General features: G+C 39.9%; 1 protein-coding gene across 1 annotated transcript in view; it reads right to left on the reverse strand.

Moving 5' to 3' along the window:
* Window positions 1–862: 862 nt before the first annotated feature.
* The window catches only part of LOC122086854, a gene marked incomplete at its 5' end in the record, with an annotated part of 32,076 nt that continues 16,380 nt past the window's right edge, over window positions 863–16,558 (reverse strand). Inside the window, 5 exons of the mRNA XM_042655793.1 lie at window positions 863–1,982; window positions 2,067–2,223; window positions 2,255–2,284; window positions 2,779–2,842; window positions 3,455–3,516. Coding sequence (XP_042511727.1) covers window positions 1,758–1,982; window positions 2,067–2,223; window positions 2,255–2,284; window positions 2,779–2,842; window positions 3,455–3,516 — 538 coding nt within the window. The remainder of the gene's footprint in view (window positions 1,983–2,066; window positions 2,224–2,254; window positions 2,285–2,778; window positions 2,843–3,454; window positions 3,517–16,558) is intronic.

A 16,558-nucleotide genomic window follows, 5' to 3' on the forward strand; every position in this document is an offset into this window, starting at 1 on the left:
GGTATGTGTAGAACCCCAATAAGTTTCCCTTCCAAGTCAAAACTTGGAAAATTCAGGAATAGTGTTTTAGGGTATTGACCACAACCATGTGTGTTGACCCTGGAAGCTGTCTAGGGCTTCTAGATGAAATCTCTTACTCTTTCTTGAATAACAATAATGTGAAGCAACTTCTTGAATCAATTCTTTTTTCCTTTTATCTTGTGTGTGTGTGAACAAGGACAACTCCCAACCCATGAAACCCCAAATCCAAACCCCCAACCCCCACATGAAGTGGGATCCATTCTGAAATCTCTTACTCTTTCTTGAATAAAAATAATGTGAAGCAACTTCTTGAATCAATTCTTTTTTCCTTTTATCTTGTGTGTGTGTGTGTACAAGGACAACTCGCAACCCATGAAACCCCAAATCCAAACCCCCACCCCCCACATGAAGTGGGATCCATTCTGAAGTCTGCTATCAATAGTTCAAGACTTTACCAAGCTAGTTTCAGTTGTTGCCATTTCTTCTTCTTTGACAGTAAAGCTCAAATCAAACCATTAGCTTCCAAATTCAAACATATAAATAGACCAAAATATACGCCATCTTACTTTAGGAAAATGTTACAAAGTCTCAGGACCACACCACTCTCATTACCAGCCTCGGTCTCATTTCAGTACAATTCGGGTTAGCTCTTTCTTCGTTGTAGGGCTTCTAGATGATGCCAATACCATCTAGTTCAAGGGAATGAGTACTATGAACTAAGAGATAATGAGAAAAATTGGATACATCTACATGCCTAGCTGGAAATCAAGGACATAGTTATCATCACCATCAATACATAATTAAGCACCAGCAGCAACCTTAGTAAATACTAGCAGAAAACTGTACATAAAAAAATAAATAAATAAATAAAAACCTGAAGCAAATGGTCATCCAATTTATGTACAAGAGGAAGAATATATGAAGCAAAGTTAGTAAATACTAGCAGAAAGCTGTACATTAAAAAAAAAAAAAAAAAAATACTAGCAGAAAGCATTGAAGCAAAGGGTCATACAGTCGATGTACAAGAGGAAGAATTTACACTTGGAATTTGGATGAAAACACTAAACATCTTTGCAGAAATAGCAATTAGAAGATGATTTTACACGAATAACTCGCCTTGGGCATTTCATTTTCAAAACTGAGATTCTGTAGAACATAATACACTGGATAACCTTCAAAACTTATGATCCTCTTCATGGACCAATTAAAGCTCAAATTCAACCTTCAGTTGGATATAGATATTCCAAGACTACCTCTGCCCCTCCCAATTAAACTTCAGGGTTGTACAATTGGATCCCCTCAATATCAAGGGAAGAAAAATTAATGTCAACCCTACTAAGTACAGAATAATCTGATACTTGTTTGGGTGCAGTAATATCTTCGTCATTCTTTTCCTTAGATATCTCAACCTCATTCCTGTGTAGAATTGGTTTTCTCAAGCTGATTAAACAACTTTGACTTCATACCAAACAGGATTTCAGATCTTCCTCATTTCGAGCTTTTGTTCAATTTATCAATGAAATCATTTACTTTTGAAGACTTTTCTGCCTGACATTCTTTTGTTCTATTTGGCCTCCTACACTCTGCACATCCAGGTTATCAACACTGGCTTCTAGACCCTCATAACTGCACTCCAACTTCAGCAACTTCTTTAATCCCCCATCAACAAGTTCTCCAATTTTCTCTCTGAAAGTATCTATTCTCCATTGATTTGAATTTAACCTCATTTTTTACCCTTAGATCATTCTTTGGTGGTTGTCTTCCCCAAAACTCAAGATTGGTTCTAATGAAAACAACATATCTGCAGCCGGTTCTTCCAGTGAAAAACTTAAAAAGAAGACTTCCTCCACTAATCCAACATTGTTCATGTATCTATCAAAAGCTTCATTTTCAGCTTCAATGTTCCGCTCCTTGTACTCCTTCTGCGTGGAAAACCTCCACTGGTTTATAGCTGCAGCATCCTGAAACAGAACCCATATAAGGATGTGTAATTCTTAACACTATACAAGAATAAATAACATCACAAGGGAAACAAAATATGTAACTAAGCTAAATATGTGCACCCTTCTAGTCAGCGGCCGCCTTGAACAGAGTGGAACTTGGGCCCCATTGAATTTCGAAAGGTGCTGGAAAGTTGACGAAGCGAACAGGCTCTTAGTGAAGCCCTGAAACCTAGTCCAGAGCTGTAAACGCAAAATGAAAGCTCAAAACCAGGACACAACATGGACCTCACCAAGTAGACTTCTGTTCCATCGGCAATGCGCTAAACAGAAGAACTAAATTAAACAAATTCATTCTGAAAAGATGAACATCTTTGTGGAAAAGAAGTATTTGATAACTTAAGAGCAAAACAGAAACAAATAATCAGAAAAGAGAGAGAGATGACTACAACCCCTGCCTCACCCCCCAAAAAATATTAATAATAAATAATAAATAAATAAAAAGTGATAGTAGAACTTAAATGCTATAACAAAAAAACGTACATCAGAATTAGGTTTCTGAGCAGCTAAAAACAGGGAATTTATCAGAGACCATCTCTAAAATGATTCTTCAATTTCTTGGCAGACTAAGTGGGTCATACATAAAATATAAAAAAATGAATGCAATTTACATTGTCATGGTTTTAATCTTGGTCCGAGAAACAGCAAGCGAGCAATGCATTTTTTTACCAGAGACTGCATTTTCAGTAAGTAAGCTCCAAAGAACGGATCATACTTTACTTCCAAGGCAGTGAGAAGCAGAAATTTTATGACTTACCTTGTGGGAGATGCCTCGGTAGACTGCTGGTTGAACATAGTAGCGCTTGAGGATGGTGTTTTATCTGGAGAAGTTGCATTAGCTTTCAGAACTACAAATAGAAGCTGATCATACTCGATACATAATTTCAGCACAACTGCAGAACTTCTAATGCATGACAAAATCTCATTATCTACTTAACCATGACTTATATCATCCCCATTATCCAATGATGAAACGTATAAGGCAAACCATTGCCTCTCTGAGCATCGTTTGATATAGAACATGCATGTATCAGAATCAACATAAAACCTGTCAAATCCTGGACTGAGTCGATAGACCATAACCAAACATAAGGATAAAATGTTGACATATCAGTCTTGTTTTTGGAAAAGACACTACTTAAATTTGATTCACTGCCAAATCAAAGCAAACCTTGAGGTCACTATAAATTCCTAGTTAAAATTTGACCATGTACTATCTAGAAGTGTGCTCCTCCAATTCAGGATAAAGATGTCTTCATCATGCATGGTTGGCAGACACTAACTATATATCCCTCCCCCCCACGCGCCACCCGCCACCCCCAATGTAATAATCTAGTCATATTATTGGTAATGTATAAGTGCATGGTTCAAATTTTCATGCAATAAACCTGCAGACTATGAATCAATCTTATCATTAATAACAGCTCACATACCGTGTATATGGCGTGGGTTTTGAGCTTTCACACAGCAGCCCTTGCATGACTGGTATGGGCACCTGCATAGATAATAATTAGTTCATCCAAAAGAACCATTAAGAGCATATCTTTATCTATGTACATAACTGAAGAATCCCAAGAATATCGATAGTAGGTGGAATACGATGCTGTACATTTTCTTTTGGATAGGTAGGTTCTAAGGAGAGTTGAACTCATGACCTTTAGAATTTGCAATAGCTTATGACTTATCCACTGTGAACAGTTTCTTTGAAAAAAGGGTGAAGCAATTAGTTACCCACAAAAGTGGGCATCATACCAGCCAAATAGATTTCTTCCTAACCAGAGGGGTCGATAGACTATTATGTGCAAGAACTGTAAAGTTATTCCTAGGGAGAACCTAACCACCCAACATGGACTGGTGGTCCTAGATATGTGCCTCTATACGCAGAAGCGTAAGACGAGGGAACCTATGTACCCTAAGATAAGGTGGTGGAGATTAAAGGAGATTCCCTAGGTATATTTATTGATAATGTGGCCAAACAAGGAAAATGGAATTTGGACAGAGAGACACCAATGTGACGTGGAACAAGAAGATGACTTGTATTAAGAAAGTTGCCAAAGAAGTCATGGGGGAAGCGAAGGGTAGTCACACCAAGGGAGACTTGGTGGTGGGATAAGGATATCTAGGCAGCCATTAAGACCAAGAAAGCTAGTTTTAAGGCTTGGCAAAGGACTAAAGAGGCAGAAGATAAAAAGAAGTATAACTCTACCAAAAACAAAGCTAAGAAGATTCTCGGGATAGTGAGGGTACAGAAATATAAGGACTTCAATAATAATCTAAACATGAAAGTGGGGGAAAAAGCTATCTACAAGATAGATAAAATTAGAGAAAGGAAGAGTAAAGGTTTCAACCATGTGAGATGTATCAGAAGTGATGGTGGAAGAATGTTGGTAAGGGATGAGGACATTATGAAAAGATAAGATGAGTATATTTGCGACCTACTAAATGGAGATAGTCCGAGTAGGAATGAACCTAGAAGATTATTTTATCCATAAGGACACTACATGTCATAGATATATATACGAAAGGTTGGAGTGGCTAAAGTTAAAGAATCCTTAAGGAAGATGAAAGAAGATGAATGTAGGCAAGACACCAAGCCCAGATGAGGTCCCAATAGAAGTGTGGAAGAGCTTAGGACTTTGTAGGGTTTCTTGGTTAACCAATTTGTTTAACAAGATCATGACCACAAGGAAAATGAAAGATGAATGGAGGAAAGGCGTTATAGTTCCAGTCTACAAAATAAAGGTGATATATTCAAAGCTGCAATAACTATAAATGCATAAAACTAATGAGTCATACTATGAAATTTTGGGAGACGGAGAACTGATTTGGTTTTATGCCAGGTAGATCCACGACGGAGGCTATTTAACTACTAAGGAGGCTCATGAAAAGATATAGAACCAACAACAAAGGATCTCCATATGGTGGTCTATATTGACCTAGAAAAAACCTATAATAGAGTCACTAAAGATTTAATCCAGCATGTATTAGAGAAGAGAGGGGTGTCTAGTAAATATATGGATATAATCAAAAATATGTATGAGGGCGTGGTGACTAGTGAGAATTATGGGAGGTCAAAGCAGTTCCAATTATAAATAGGTTACACCAGGGATCAACCTTAAGCCCCTATTTGTTTGCACATAGCATGGATGATTTAACCAAGAACATTCAAGACGAAAGGTCCCATGGTGTATGATGTTCATTGATGACATCGATTTGGTGGATGAGACAAAAACAAGGATTAACGTAATTTGGAGTTATAGAGATCAACCTTGGAAATAAGAGGCTTACTTTGGCTTGATCCTTGGCATCCTGATGGAGAAACCTTAGGAAAGAAAGGGGAAATCAAATAAGAGAAGGGGAAGAAGGGGAATCACACTCACTAGTGCACAAACTCAACATCTTCATTCAATAATCAAAATCACTTTAAGTCTTCCATCGATTACAGCCAATATATGGAAAAGTAAGACATGAAATTAGAAACTCTACTAACATAGCATCTAGCCTAAACTAGGAAACAACCATAAAAGGAAACTAATGCAAGGAAATAAATCCTAACTCCTACATTCAAATCTGAAAAATAAAAGGCATGAAATAAAATACTAACTACTAATTTGATTTCCAACCCTTGTTGTACCAAAACCCTGGGCTGGACCGGTTCTTCTTGGCTCTTGCCTTCCAAAGCCGGTCATGTTTGTCCAACCAAGTAAGGGCAGCCATATCTGCATTAACTCTCCTCCTCTGAAAAGAACTCGACTCCGTCGAGTGAGTAAAAGGACCGAGGAGACCGTCTAAAAGAATACACTAAATGAGGAATGATCCCACCATCTTCTTAAGCTTAATTTCAAGGAGATCTTTGCCAGAATGAAACTCCATAGTCTTGTTGGCATGCTTGAAAGCAAATGTATTGGCATAGCCACAATGCTGTACTTTTTTGTCAAACAACCAAGGTCGACCAAGAAGGATATGGCACATCTTCAAAGGAAGGAGGACGTCACATTGGACTGTATCCTTAAATCCACCAATAGAATATGTGACCAAACAATTATCTGTGATTTTGAGATTAGTGTTGTTCACCCAAGCAACCTTGTAGGGATTTGGATGTGGCTCTGTCTTCAATCCCAGCTTATAAACAGCGTCTTCAGAAACAACATTAGTGCAACTACCTCCATCAATGACCAAGGTTAACAACTGGTCATTACACTTCACACGAGTCTGAAAAATACTACTGCGGCGCCAATCTTCATTGTCAGTGGCTTTCTGAGTGATGAACACAAGACGAATGACATAAAAAAGATGTCAGTCTTCATCACTGAGAGTGTCATTGGCTTCACCTGGCGCACGCTCTTCTCTTAAATCAACTGTGTCAGAACCAAGTTGTTCTTCGGGAATATATGGTATAGGAGAATCTTTATCAATAAAAGCAACCAAACGGCTGGGACATTGAGCACTGATATGTCCAAATCCATTGCATAAGTAGCACTGAACTATAAATTTTGTTGAATTAGAAGGTTTATCTAAACCACGCCAAGGGGGTGAGTATGGACGAGTAGGCCGTGAAGATGACATTTTAGAAACATGTCAAGGTGGAGAATACGTCCGATTAGGTCGTGAAGAGGCCATGGATGTAGCACTAACCTGTGGTTTGCTAGATGACTTTTCTTGGGTTGGAGGTTGTTGCAGGATGGAACTAATATCTCGGGAAAAGTATCTGCAAAATTTCTCCGATTTTAGGGGCGTTTCAGACTTTCCTCAACCTGATACGCTACTTGCACGACGTCTTCCATGGTAGGCAGTCGACTAGATGCTAGGACAGCACTAAGTTGAGGGTGCAAACCATTGCGAAATTGTGCCACTAACACTTCATCCCACTCAAAATCAGAACGAGTGGCCAAATAATAAAACCTCACAACATATTCTTCAACATTCAAATTCTCCTGTTTCAACTATGCAAACCTGAGATGCATGCATTGCTTATAATCAGAAGGCAAGAATCTCCAGTTCATGACTTCATGCATTTCAACCCAAGTAGCGACTAAACCAATGCCTCGGGTTCGGTTCTGTTGTTATTGCTTGATCCACCAGACTCAGGCCGTGCCTCTCATTTTGGCCTCTGCAAATAAGATCTTTCAGGCCTCAATCAACCCACACCATCTGAAGAATGTCTCTAAGCTGTGAATCCATTCAAGGTACAGTTCTGGATTATTGTCTCCATAAAAATCAAGGACATCCAATTTTGCTGCTCTTTTTGCTCCATCATCATATCTACCAGTTCCATATGGTGGTGAAGGTGGTGGTGGAGATGATGTGGTGACGATGGTGGTAGTGATACTAATGGATCCTGTGGAATGGTGTTGGAAGAATCCCCAAATTGAATGGAACTCTTTCCTTTATTAGTTGCCACCAAACGATCAATAGAAACTTGCATGGATCCCATAGAAACTTGCATAGATTCCATCATTGTCTTAAGGGACATGACAATGGTAGTGAAAGCATCAATTTTTGTATCAGTTTCTCCTTTATAAGAGTTCAGCTATTGAACAACTTCACTATTGGATACTATGGTGATGATTAACAAAATTGCACTCAAAGAATAATGGCAAAATAATAAATAAATGGAGGCTTAAAGGGCAATGGCAGAATGGTAAATAACTCTTTTTTTAGGGTAGAATTGTAATTACTTGAAATTCAATTTAAACCACAAAGGGGTGTATCACATGTGGGGCAGGGGTCTAATTGTAAATAAAGGAAAATATGAGATAAAAAGAGTTAACAATAAAGAGAGGGGCAAGTGAAATTATGCGAAAATTAGAAGTAAAAGAGGAAAAAAAGGTTTAGCAGTAGGGTTTAGGTTACCGACAAACGAAAGATGGGGGAGGTCACCCACTTGAAGAGAGAAACCAGTAGTAGAGTTCTCTTTGAACCAGCGCTGAGAGTCGACTTCGACCAAGGGACGTGTCTCTTGATGGGATTTTTTTGTTTTTTGTGTTGCAGGTATGTCCTCTATTCTATCTCTCTTCTTCTTCTTCTTCTTCTTCCTTCTTCTTATGCTCTTTCTTCTCTTCTTCTTCTTCTTCCTCTTCATCTTGTTTTCTGTTTCTCTCTCTGCTGCTCTACTTTTTTTTTTTTTTTTTTTTTTTTAAATCTAGAACCACAGCGACAAGGAACCGACAGGGGTTTGGGACTAGGACTTGAAAGAAAGGGTTGAGGTACTGGTTTGGCTTCTTAGTTTGGGCAACAGAGAACTTTTTTTTTTGCTGTTCTCACTTACGGTAGAACCGAAATAGATAATGGGGAAGGGAAGAAGAGAGATGGAGGGGAAGGAATGGGATCCTTCAGCTCTGATACCAAATTGATGGAGAAACCTTAGGGAAGAAAGGGGAAATCAGAGTAGAGAAGGAGGAGGGGAATCACACACTCACTAGTGCACAAACTCAACATCTTTCCAACCCTTGTTGGACCAAAACCCTGGGTTCGACCAGTTCGTCTTGGCTCTTGGCTTCTAAAGCCGGTCATACTGGTCCAACCAGGTAAGGGCATCTATATCTGCATCACATCCCATGGGGACCCTGTATCACATCTTAAGTGCTAGAAGGATTTATGACTCTAATCTCTCCAGTTTGCCCTTGTGGCGGATATCCGCTCCTCAGGCAACTGGTCTCCTCCGACCCATTCTATGAGTCATCTTAAGGATATTTGGAACTCTTTGCCGATTATTCCAATATCTCAGTAGCTTAGGCCGAATACTATCCTCTGGAAGCCTTCGTCTACTAAGGCCTTCTACCCTAAGGCTACTTGGGAGTTTGTTAGGACTCACGGCCCTCCTCTCGTGGCACCGGCTTATTTGGTTCAAGAACTACATTCACCGTCAGAGTTTCACAACTTGGAGAGTTTTCACTAAGTCTTTGCCCACAAACTTCTTTCTCATTCAAAGAGGCATCCCAGCAAATCCTTTGTGTAACCTATGTGGCACTGAGACGGAGACTATAGAGCATCTCTTCTTCGCTTGCAGCATCTCTTCATCCATATGGAAAGGGATCCTTCCCAAATGTAGCCAACCGATAGGACAATCCTTCCTTTTCATCGTGAATGGATTTGGATGGATATGGCCTTTTAAGGAAAGACCATCTGTGACACCGTGGGAAGACTTGCCTTTTGCATTACGATAAATCAAATTTGGATAGAAAGGAATCATAGGAAATAGACCTCTAATTCTCGCTCTCTTGATAAGATTTGGGGCTCCATCTTCTTTGACGTCAAAGCAAAAATTTCTCAATGTGTGTCCACTTGTACTTCCTCCCCTAGAAATTGTCATATTATAAATTCCTGGGAGCTTCCAATCTCCATCATCAGGAATAGTAATGCTCCTTGAGCTTGTTTTGCTTTCCTCTCCCCCCCCCCCTTTTTAGAGGCTGTAATTTTTTCTTTTCCTCTTTCGCTTGGTAATGAATTATTTATTCACCCAAAAAAAGATAAGTAGATCAAATACAGAGTACATAATATGTAACTTTAGTCACACTATAATCGATAACAATATGGTGAAAATTGAGAGAGAGATGTTAGGATTATTTTAGATATTTGAGGTCCATCATAAATAAATGTGACACAGATGACGATGTTTCATGAGAATTAAAGATGGATGAAGTGGAGAGGTGCGAGTGGAGTGTTATATGACCAACGAATTACTTTAAAGCTTCAAGAAAAACTCTATAGGACTATTGTACGACCGGCTATGATGTATGGGGCAAAATGTTGGGCAGTTAAGAAGTTCATATAGATAAGCTATGTGAAGCAGAGATGAGGATGTTAAGATGGATATGCGGCAAAACTATGAAGGATAAAGAAAGTAATGAACACATTAGAGCTGATTTGGAAGTTGCCCTGATCAATGATAAGCTCCGAGAAAGTCATTTGAGGTGTTATAGCAATGTTCAACAAAGGCCTAAGGATGTTCCGGTAAGGAGGAGCGATCAGATTTAGATCGAATAAGCTAAAAGAGCAAAGGGCAGGCCTAAAATGACCATAGAGGAAGTTGTGAGGAATGAAATGCATAATCTATGCCTTGTGACAAGTATGCCCTTAGATAGAGCTATTTGGAGGTCAAGGATCGATGTAGCCAACCCCATTTAGCTGAGATTTTCCTAAATTGCTAGTGTTGTGCTTTTTTTATCCTTTTTACTCACTTTTAATTTTCTGTTTTTGCACAGATCCATGTAGCCAACCCTATTAAGTTGGAATAAGGCTGAGTTTGTCGTTGTTATTGTGGTTGTGGTTGCCAACTGAGCTATCCCCTTGCATTTATGTACAAAAATAATTCATGCTTTCTAAAGGCCACATACATTGCCATGTTGGTGTACGATGTCTTGTATTCTGTCACAGTTTAACCTAGGGAGTACTGGTGCAGCGCCTCGACAGGCAGGACGACAGTCCCGAGGGTTTCTTCCTCTGTAATGCAAGCAATACTGAGAGGTGTGAGGGACGAGCGCTGTAACCCTATTCTCCATTGATAGTGAAGCAGGATCTCATCTCACCGGGGACGTAGGCAATCTGGCCGAACCTCGTAAATCTATGTGCATTGCTTGTTCTTGTTTTTTCCATTATCTTCTGCATCGTTTTAGGGTTGCGTTTCTACATACTATATCTTCTTTAGGCTTGTTTTCCCAATTGAGGCTCTTGGTTTGTATTATGAAGCTTTCGGTTTGTATCTAGCCAATAAATTACTCTAAAGTAACATTGTTGCAACAACTTATGTGCCAAATGCATATTAACTAGCAGGCAGTTTTCAATATGGGATTGGGCTCTTCGTCCAGTTCATTTGAGCTTTCCTCCAAGGGCTTCTTACAAGTAAAAATCTGTTTGAAAGCCCAAAATTGAGAAGTCGGAGAAAAGGTTGAGTAGATGGAGAACTACAAACCATATCAAATGTGGGAAAATTTACTCTTGTTGAATCCTCTAAATATTCACCCTTATTTCATCTTTAATCAGAGTTCCAACTTCAAGTGTCAAGGAATTGAAGAAGTTCAGAGACCAACTTCTTTGGTCTAAGTAAGGAAGGGACAAACTACATCTTGTGAGCTCAGATGAGTTGATGTAGATCATCCCAGGTTTGGCATCACCTATCGAAGAAGGAAGAACTGGGGTTCAGTCCAAGGTTTGAACCAGCCTCCTAGCATCCCAGATCTGGTCTGATCGAGCTGGCCTACTAATGGGCTTGGTTCTCCCATTTAGGATTTGTTCGAAGTGATTTAATCGAGTCCTACTCCATGTTGGATTCTTACATTTATTTTTGGAAAGTCTTTAAGTTGTTTTTGTTGTACAAAGTCATTATTTTGTTAGTAGCTTAAGTCCTAAGCTAAGTAGGATTTCTATTAAGTAGGTATCCTATTTTAAGTAGTGATAAACCTCTATAAAAGAGGCATTGCTGTAACTTTGAGACACAATTTATGAATGATATTTGCAGCTTATTGCTCCCAAATTCTAAGAGAGAATTCTTCAACAGTTGAAATAGTTGTGGGTGAGAGGCCTAGGCTGAGATAGCCATCCCACCCACATCTATCTTATCTCATTCTCTTTTCTCTTGTTCTGATTTGTGAGAGAGTGACCTGAGAGTGTTCTAATCCTTGTTTGAAAACCAGCACCTAATCTGATTGAAGATACAGTCCCAAGACAGAATCGATTTCAGCCAGACGAAGCTAGGGTTTTGGAGTCCAATCGAGTGGCCATATCTCCCCTCTGAAGCCTGACCAGCAATCCCTTTTGGGGTTTAGGAAAGAGACTCAGCACTGGAGCTCCATCTGAAAGCTGGATCATCTTCTACAAGGTTCTCTCCCAGTTTCCTAATTTAAGGTACCAAAATCAAGAACTTCTAGAACTCCCAAACCAGACAGCAGTTTTCCAAGATATTTAGGGGTTTTCATCAGCACCCTAGGTCATCCACTCAATCCATATCTGACCCCATTCTGAGCTCTCCATCTCCAACCGCAGGTTGCCTAGTTTCTACCCTGTTTTGGATTTGGATCCAAATCTGATTTCCAGATTTCTTAATTATTGTGCTTAGTTTAATTGGAGCTTTAAGGGTATTATTGGGGGTTATTGATCTCTCCATACCCTTACTTTAGGAGTTATACAAGCCAAAGCAAGAAGGTGGTCTTGCCCTACATAAGGTCAACAACATAAAGAAGGCACTTCTGTCCAAATGGTTATGGAGGTTTACCAGAAAAGGATGCATTTCTTTGGAAAAGAGTTATATCAAGGAAAAATATGGGCTTCTTAATTTGGCCAAAATTCTATGTTGAGATATACTTATGGCTATGGAGAGGTATCAAGAGTTTCAGAGACTCTTCTGTACAGAGAATAAAAATAAAGGTGACTATTAGGGAATATATTTGGTGTGGGAAGATGCTTAACCTGTTCTCAAGCTACAAAGATGCTAAGGTGACGAATCTGCTGGTGGTGAGCTCAAATCAAGAACTATGATCAAAGCTGCTTATTTGAACAGTATTGACGGAGGGGTTCTCTGCTGGATCTTTGTAGAACAGTAGCTGCTATTACAGAGAATATCAGATAGCAGAATGACATTGTTTCAGTACCTGATGGCTGCTGCAGTCCAACAGAGAGGGGGGAGAACAGGTATTTGCAATGTTGGACAGGAGAGAGAAAAAAAGGGGGGGATTTTAGATCGATGGAGAAGGATGATAGAGGGTCGATCGGCTAGAGGAAGAAAAAAGAGGAAAACGTGGAAAGAGGGAAAAGAAGGAGATCTCAATCACATTTCAAAACCAAATTTCTATTCCATCTTCATATTGTGTTTTGCAGCCCCGTAATGCCTTTACATATAAAAATTAATGAAAAAAAGTTACAACCGAACTCGAAAAAGAATAAAATAAACAAATAAAACAGAGTAGAAACCCCTTGGTCAACCTCCACTTTTAGTGAGTAATTCTAACTTAAACTCTACTACAATGGATAAGATAGGACAGAGTTCCAATAGACGAGAACTTTATTACCTAATAGGGAAAAAGAAAGCTAACTGAATGCATGGCCCCTGTGCCCAAACACAGGAGCCCCAAAAATTACCATCCCATCCCGTGTAATGTAGGAGCTAGTTCAGCTAAGAACCAACTCCACAGGAGGATCAATACGCTAATGTCCAGCAGTTAATCACCTCTTTGAACAGTCTTTAACAGATCAATAAATTTCAGATTTAGAACACTCAACTGCTGAGATCCTTGAGCAGGATCCTGCCATCTTTCCCAGACAGAACCAGAAACAAAAGAAGCTGAAACATATGTGGTATGATGTGAAAGGGCTAGTGGGGGTTGCTTTCTCCAAGTGGGCTTTCTACCACAACATTCCAGCCCATGCCACTATAGGGTCATGTTATCAAAACATGTTGGACGAGATAGGTAGGGCTGGGAGTGAAGGGGCCCACAACATATGAGATACAATGTTTACTTGCCCCACCACAAGGAGTTACAAGAGTATATTGAGGGATTGAATCCGATGTGGGAAAACTATGGCGTGACTGCGATGTGTGATCGTTGGACTGGACCCACTAGACAGTCCATCATCAACTTCATGGTAAATTGTGACGAGAGGACTGTGTTCCTCAAGTTCGCTGATGCATCCAAGGAAAAGAAGGATGCAAAGTATATCAATAAGTTGTTGGAAGAAAGTGGTGAAGGATGTGGGGATAAAGAACATGGTACAAGTTGTCTCTGACAACGGGAGCAACTTCAAGAAGGCTGGGGAGAAACTGATGAACAATCTCAGGTACTGACTATTCTGGACTCTATCTGCAGCCTACTGCATCGACCTCATGGAGAAAGACATGGGGAATCCAAGGATTGTGAAAGATGTAGTAGAAAAGGCAAGACAAGTGACCACCTCCGTGTAAAATCATGGATTTTCCTAACATCTGTTGAGGGGTAAATGTGGTGGTGACTTGGTGAGGCCAGGGGAGACATGCTTTCCAACAAACTACATCACTCTGAAGAGCTTTGAGACAAAGAAGTCTGGACTTGGCTCCATTTTTCCTTCAAAGGTTTGGTTTGATTGGGAGGGATCTAGTTCTCGTGGAGGTCGGGCAGTCCCAGTCCACCATTGCTAGTGACAAGTTCTGGGATGACCTCAAGGAGGTCATAAGGATCTTGGACCCGGCCATCACCGTCTCGAAAATGGACGACTTAGAGAAGAAGCCCACCTTACCACACTTGTAGGCTGCTATGCATATGATGAAGATACAAGTGGCAGCAGCGTATAAAGGGGGGAACGTGAGGTTCCTTTCCATTATCAGATATCACTGGGAGAGGCAACTCATGCATCCACTACATAGGGCTAGTGAGTTTTTACTTTATTCACCCCGATTCAACTTACAAATTTGACATTTAATTTAATGCAAGGGAAACTGAGAATCAATAACCCCCAGTGTTGTCCCTTAAAGCTCCAATAAAAACAGACCAAATAGCACAAGAATCTGAAAACCAGATTTTGAGATCAAAATCCCAAATAGGGTTGTTGAAGGGGTGACCTGCGAATGGAGGTGGAAAGCTCAGATGGGGTTGATATTTGGATGGAATGAAGGTCCAGTGATGGCGACTAAAACCGCCCAATATCGACGAAAGTGGATGGCTGGATTGAAAGATATGAGAATGCTTGGCTCCCAAGTAACCAAATTAGGAAACTAGAAGAATCTTCTGGAACAGAGAATGAGAGCTACTGGTGAGCACCAAACCTTGGTCGAATCTCCCTTTGATGTGTCAGAACAAAACCACAAAAGGGGGTCCTTAATCTGAGTTGAGGTTGGAGAGGTTCAGCCTACGAAATATTCCTGCAGAAGATTCTTCACAGCAGCAAATAAACCTGAAAACTGGGACAGTTATGAGCTCTAAATATGGAATGGTAGTTATGGACTGTTGACTGAAATAATGAAGAAGAAAAATGGGTTCAATGGGTGCTGAGGGTGGGTGTTTGGACTGTCTTAGCCCTTGGGTCTCTCACCCTCGGTCTTCTCAACTGATGTATCCTTTCTCAGGGGAGTAGTTGCAACAGCAAGTAATCTATTCTTTATTTGAACATAATTAAGAGCTTACAATAATCAGCATATATATATGCTGTGACTAGGCCAAATCCAACTAGGAAAAGGCTGGACCACTTTAGGAAAGTAACAAGTTAGTTTCCTAAACTAACTATAACTGAAACAAATAACAAATAGTTGTTACAACAAACAACCTGCCACTAACAAACTAACAGTTTTCCTAAACTGACGGAAACTGAAATAACTCCCTATCTCCTATAAGGACTGCACTTTATAACTTGCCAAATACAACTCAACAAATTGAGGTTTGCTTTGATCGAAATGGCCAGCCAGCTCAGCCCAGAAGTGGCAACTAGTGCTGGCCAGCTGTCTGGTCTTCTGCTTCCTTCTTTGGTACGTGATCCCAAATCTAAGGTGATCTACATCATAGTTGCTTATTCACTACTTTGCATTTTTTCCCAGCATACAATCTGAATCCAGAGTACCGATAAAAGCATAGACTTGCAGTGAAACAAGACCTCATTGATGCAATTCACAGTGGTGGAGAGGCTTGAACCAAATACAACTACTCAGTTGGTGCTCAATCAAGAGGTGAGAGTGGTAGTTAATAGCTTGCAATTATTAATTTGGTGATGGAGGGCCAGTAGAGAAAGGGGAGAAATCCCTGAGCAAACTCAAAGTTGTAGGGGAGAAGAGAAGAATCCCACAAGGGGGGGAAGGAGGTCACACGTCTTGCACCATACCTGGCACCAAAACATTTAATTCAATTCATTCTCAAAATCTGTCTAATAACGTGGATTACATGCCTTTATATAATAACTGGAAATTCAAACTTGCCTAATTAAAATCAAAATTAAATTAGCAACTCCTAATTACTTGTTAAGTTCTAACTAATGAAATTAGAAATAGAATAAAACTCAAATTGGTAACTCCCTAATTGACTAACAACTACCCAAAATAACAGATTACATATCTTCCCAAATAAAATAACTCAAAATTTCCTAAATAGAGTAAATCCTAAAATATTCTATTGATCCCAAAAATCGAATCAGATCTGGTTCGTCTCAGTTGAGATTGCCCAAAGGGTCAACCTGGTTCAGCCTCAATTCTACATCATTTGGTAGTGATGCTAATATTGGTACCAATTACCATACACTGAAATGGATACAAATGAAAGCCTTCAGGGATGCTACTGGGAGTTTTGGCCGAGCAGCAGCTATTGCAGGTTGGGCAGCCACTGTTGTTGGTTGATCCAAACCCCCTAGACTTTTGGTTCATTTAGATATGCATCATCATTTTCCATCACCTAACAATACTCTTTAATGCTCTTATGCAACTAAATGGTGAGTGCAATATGAAAGAGACTCACCCAACCTGTCCAAGGTAGCAGTTAAAGTGCTTTACCAGACATGTTCCACCATTGGTTGTGAGCACAATTGGAGTACGTTCAACCTCATATACTACAAGAGACGGAACAAATTGGATGCGAAGTGGCTTGAGGACT

Source organism: Macadamia integrifolia, chromosome 8 (assembly GCF_013358625.1).
Source record: "Macadamia integrifolia cultivar HAES 741 chromosome 8, SCU_Mint_v3, whole genome shotgun sequence".
NCBI lineage: Eukaryota > Viridiplantae > Streptophyta > Magnoliopsida > Proteales > Proteaceae > Macadamia > Macadamia integrifolia.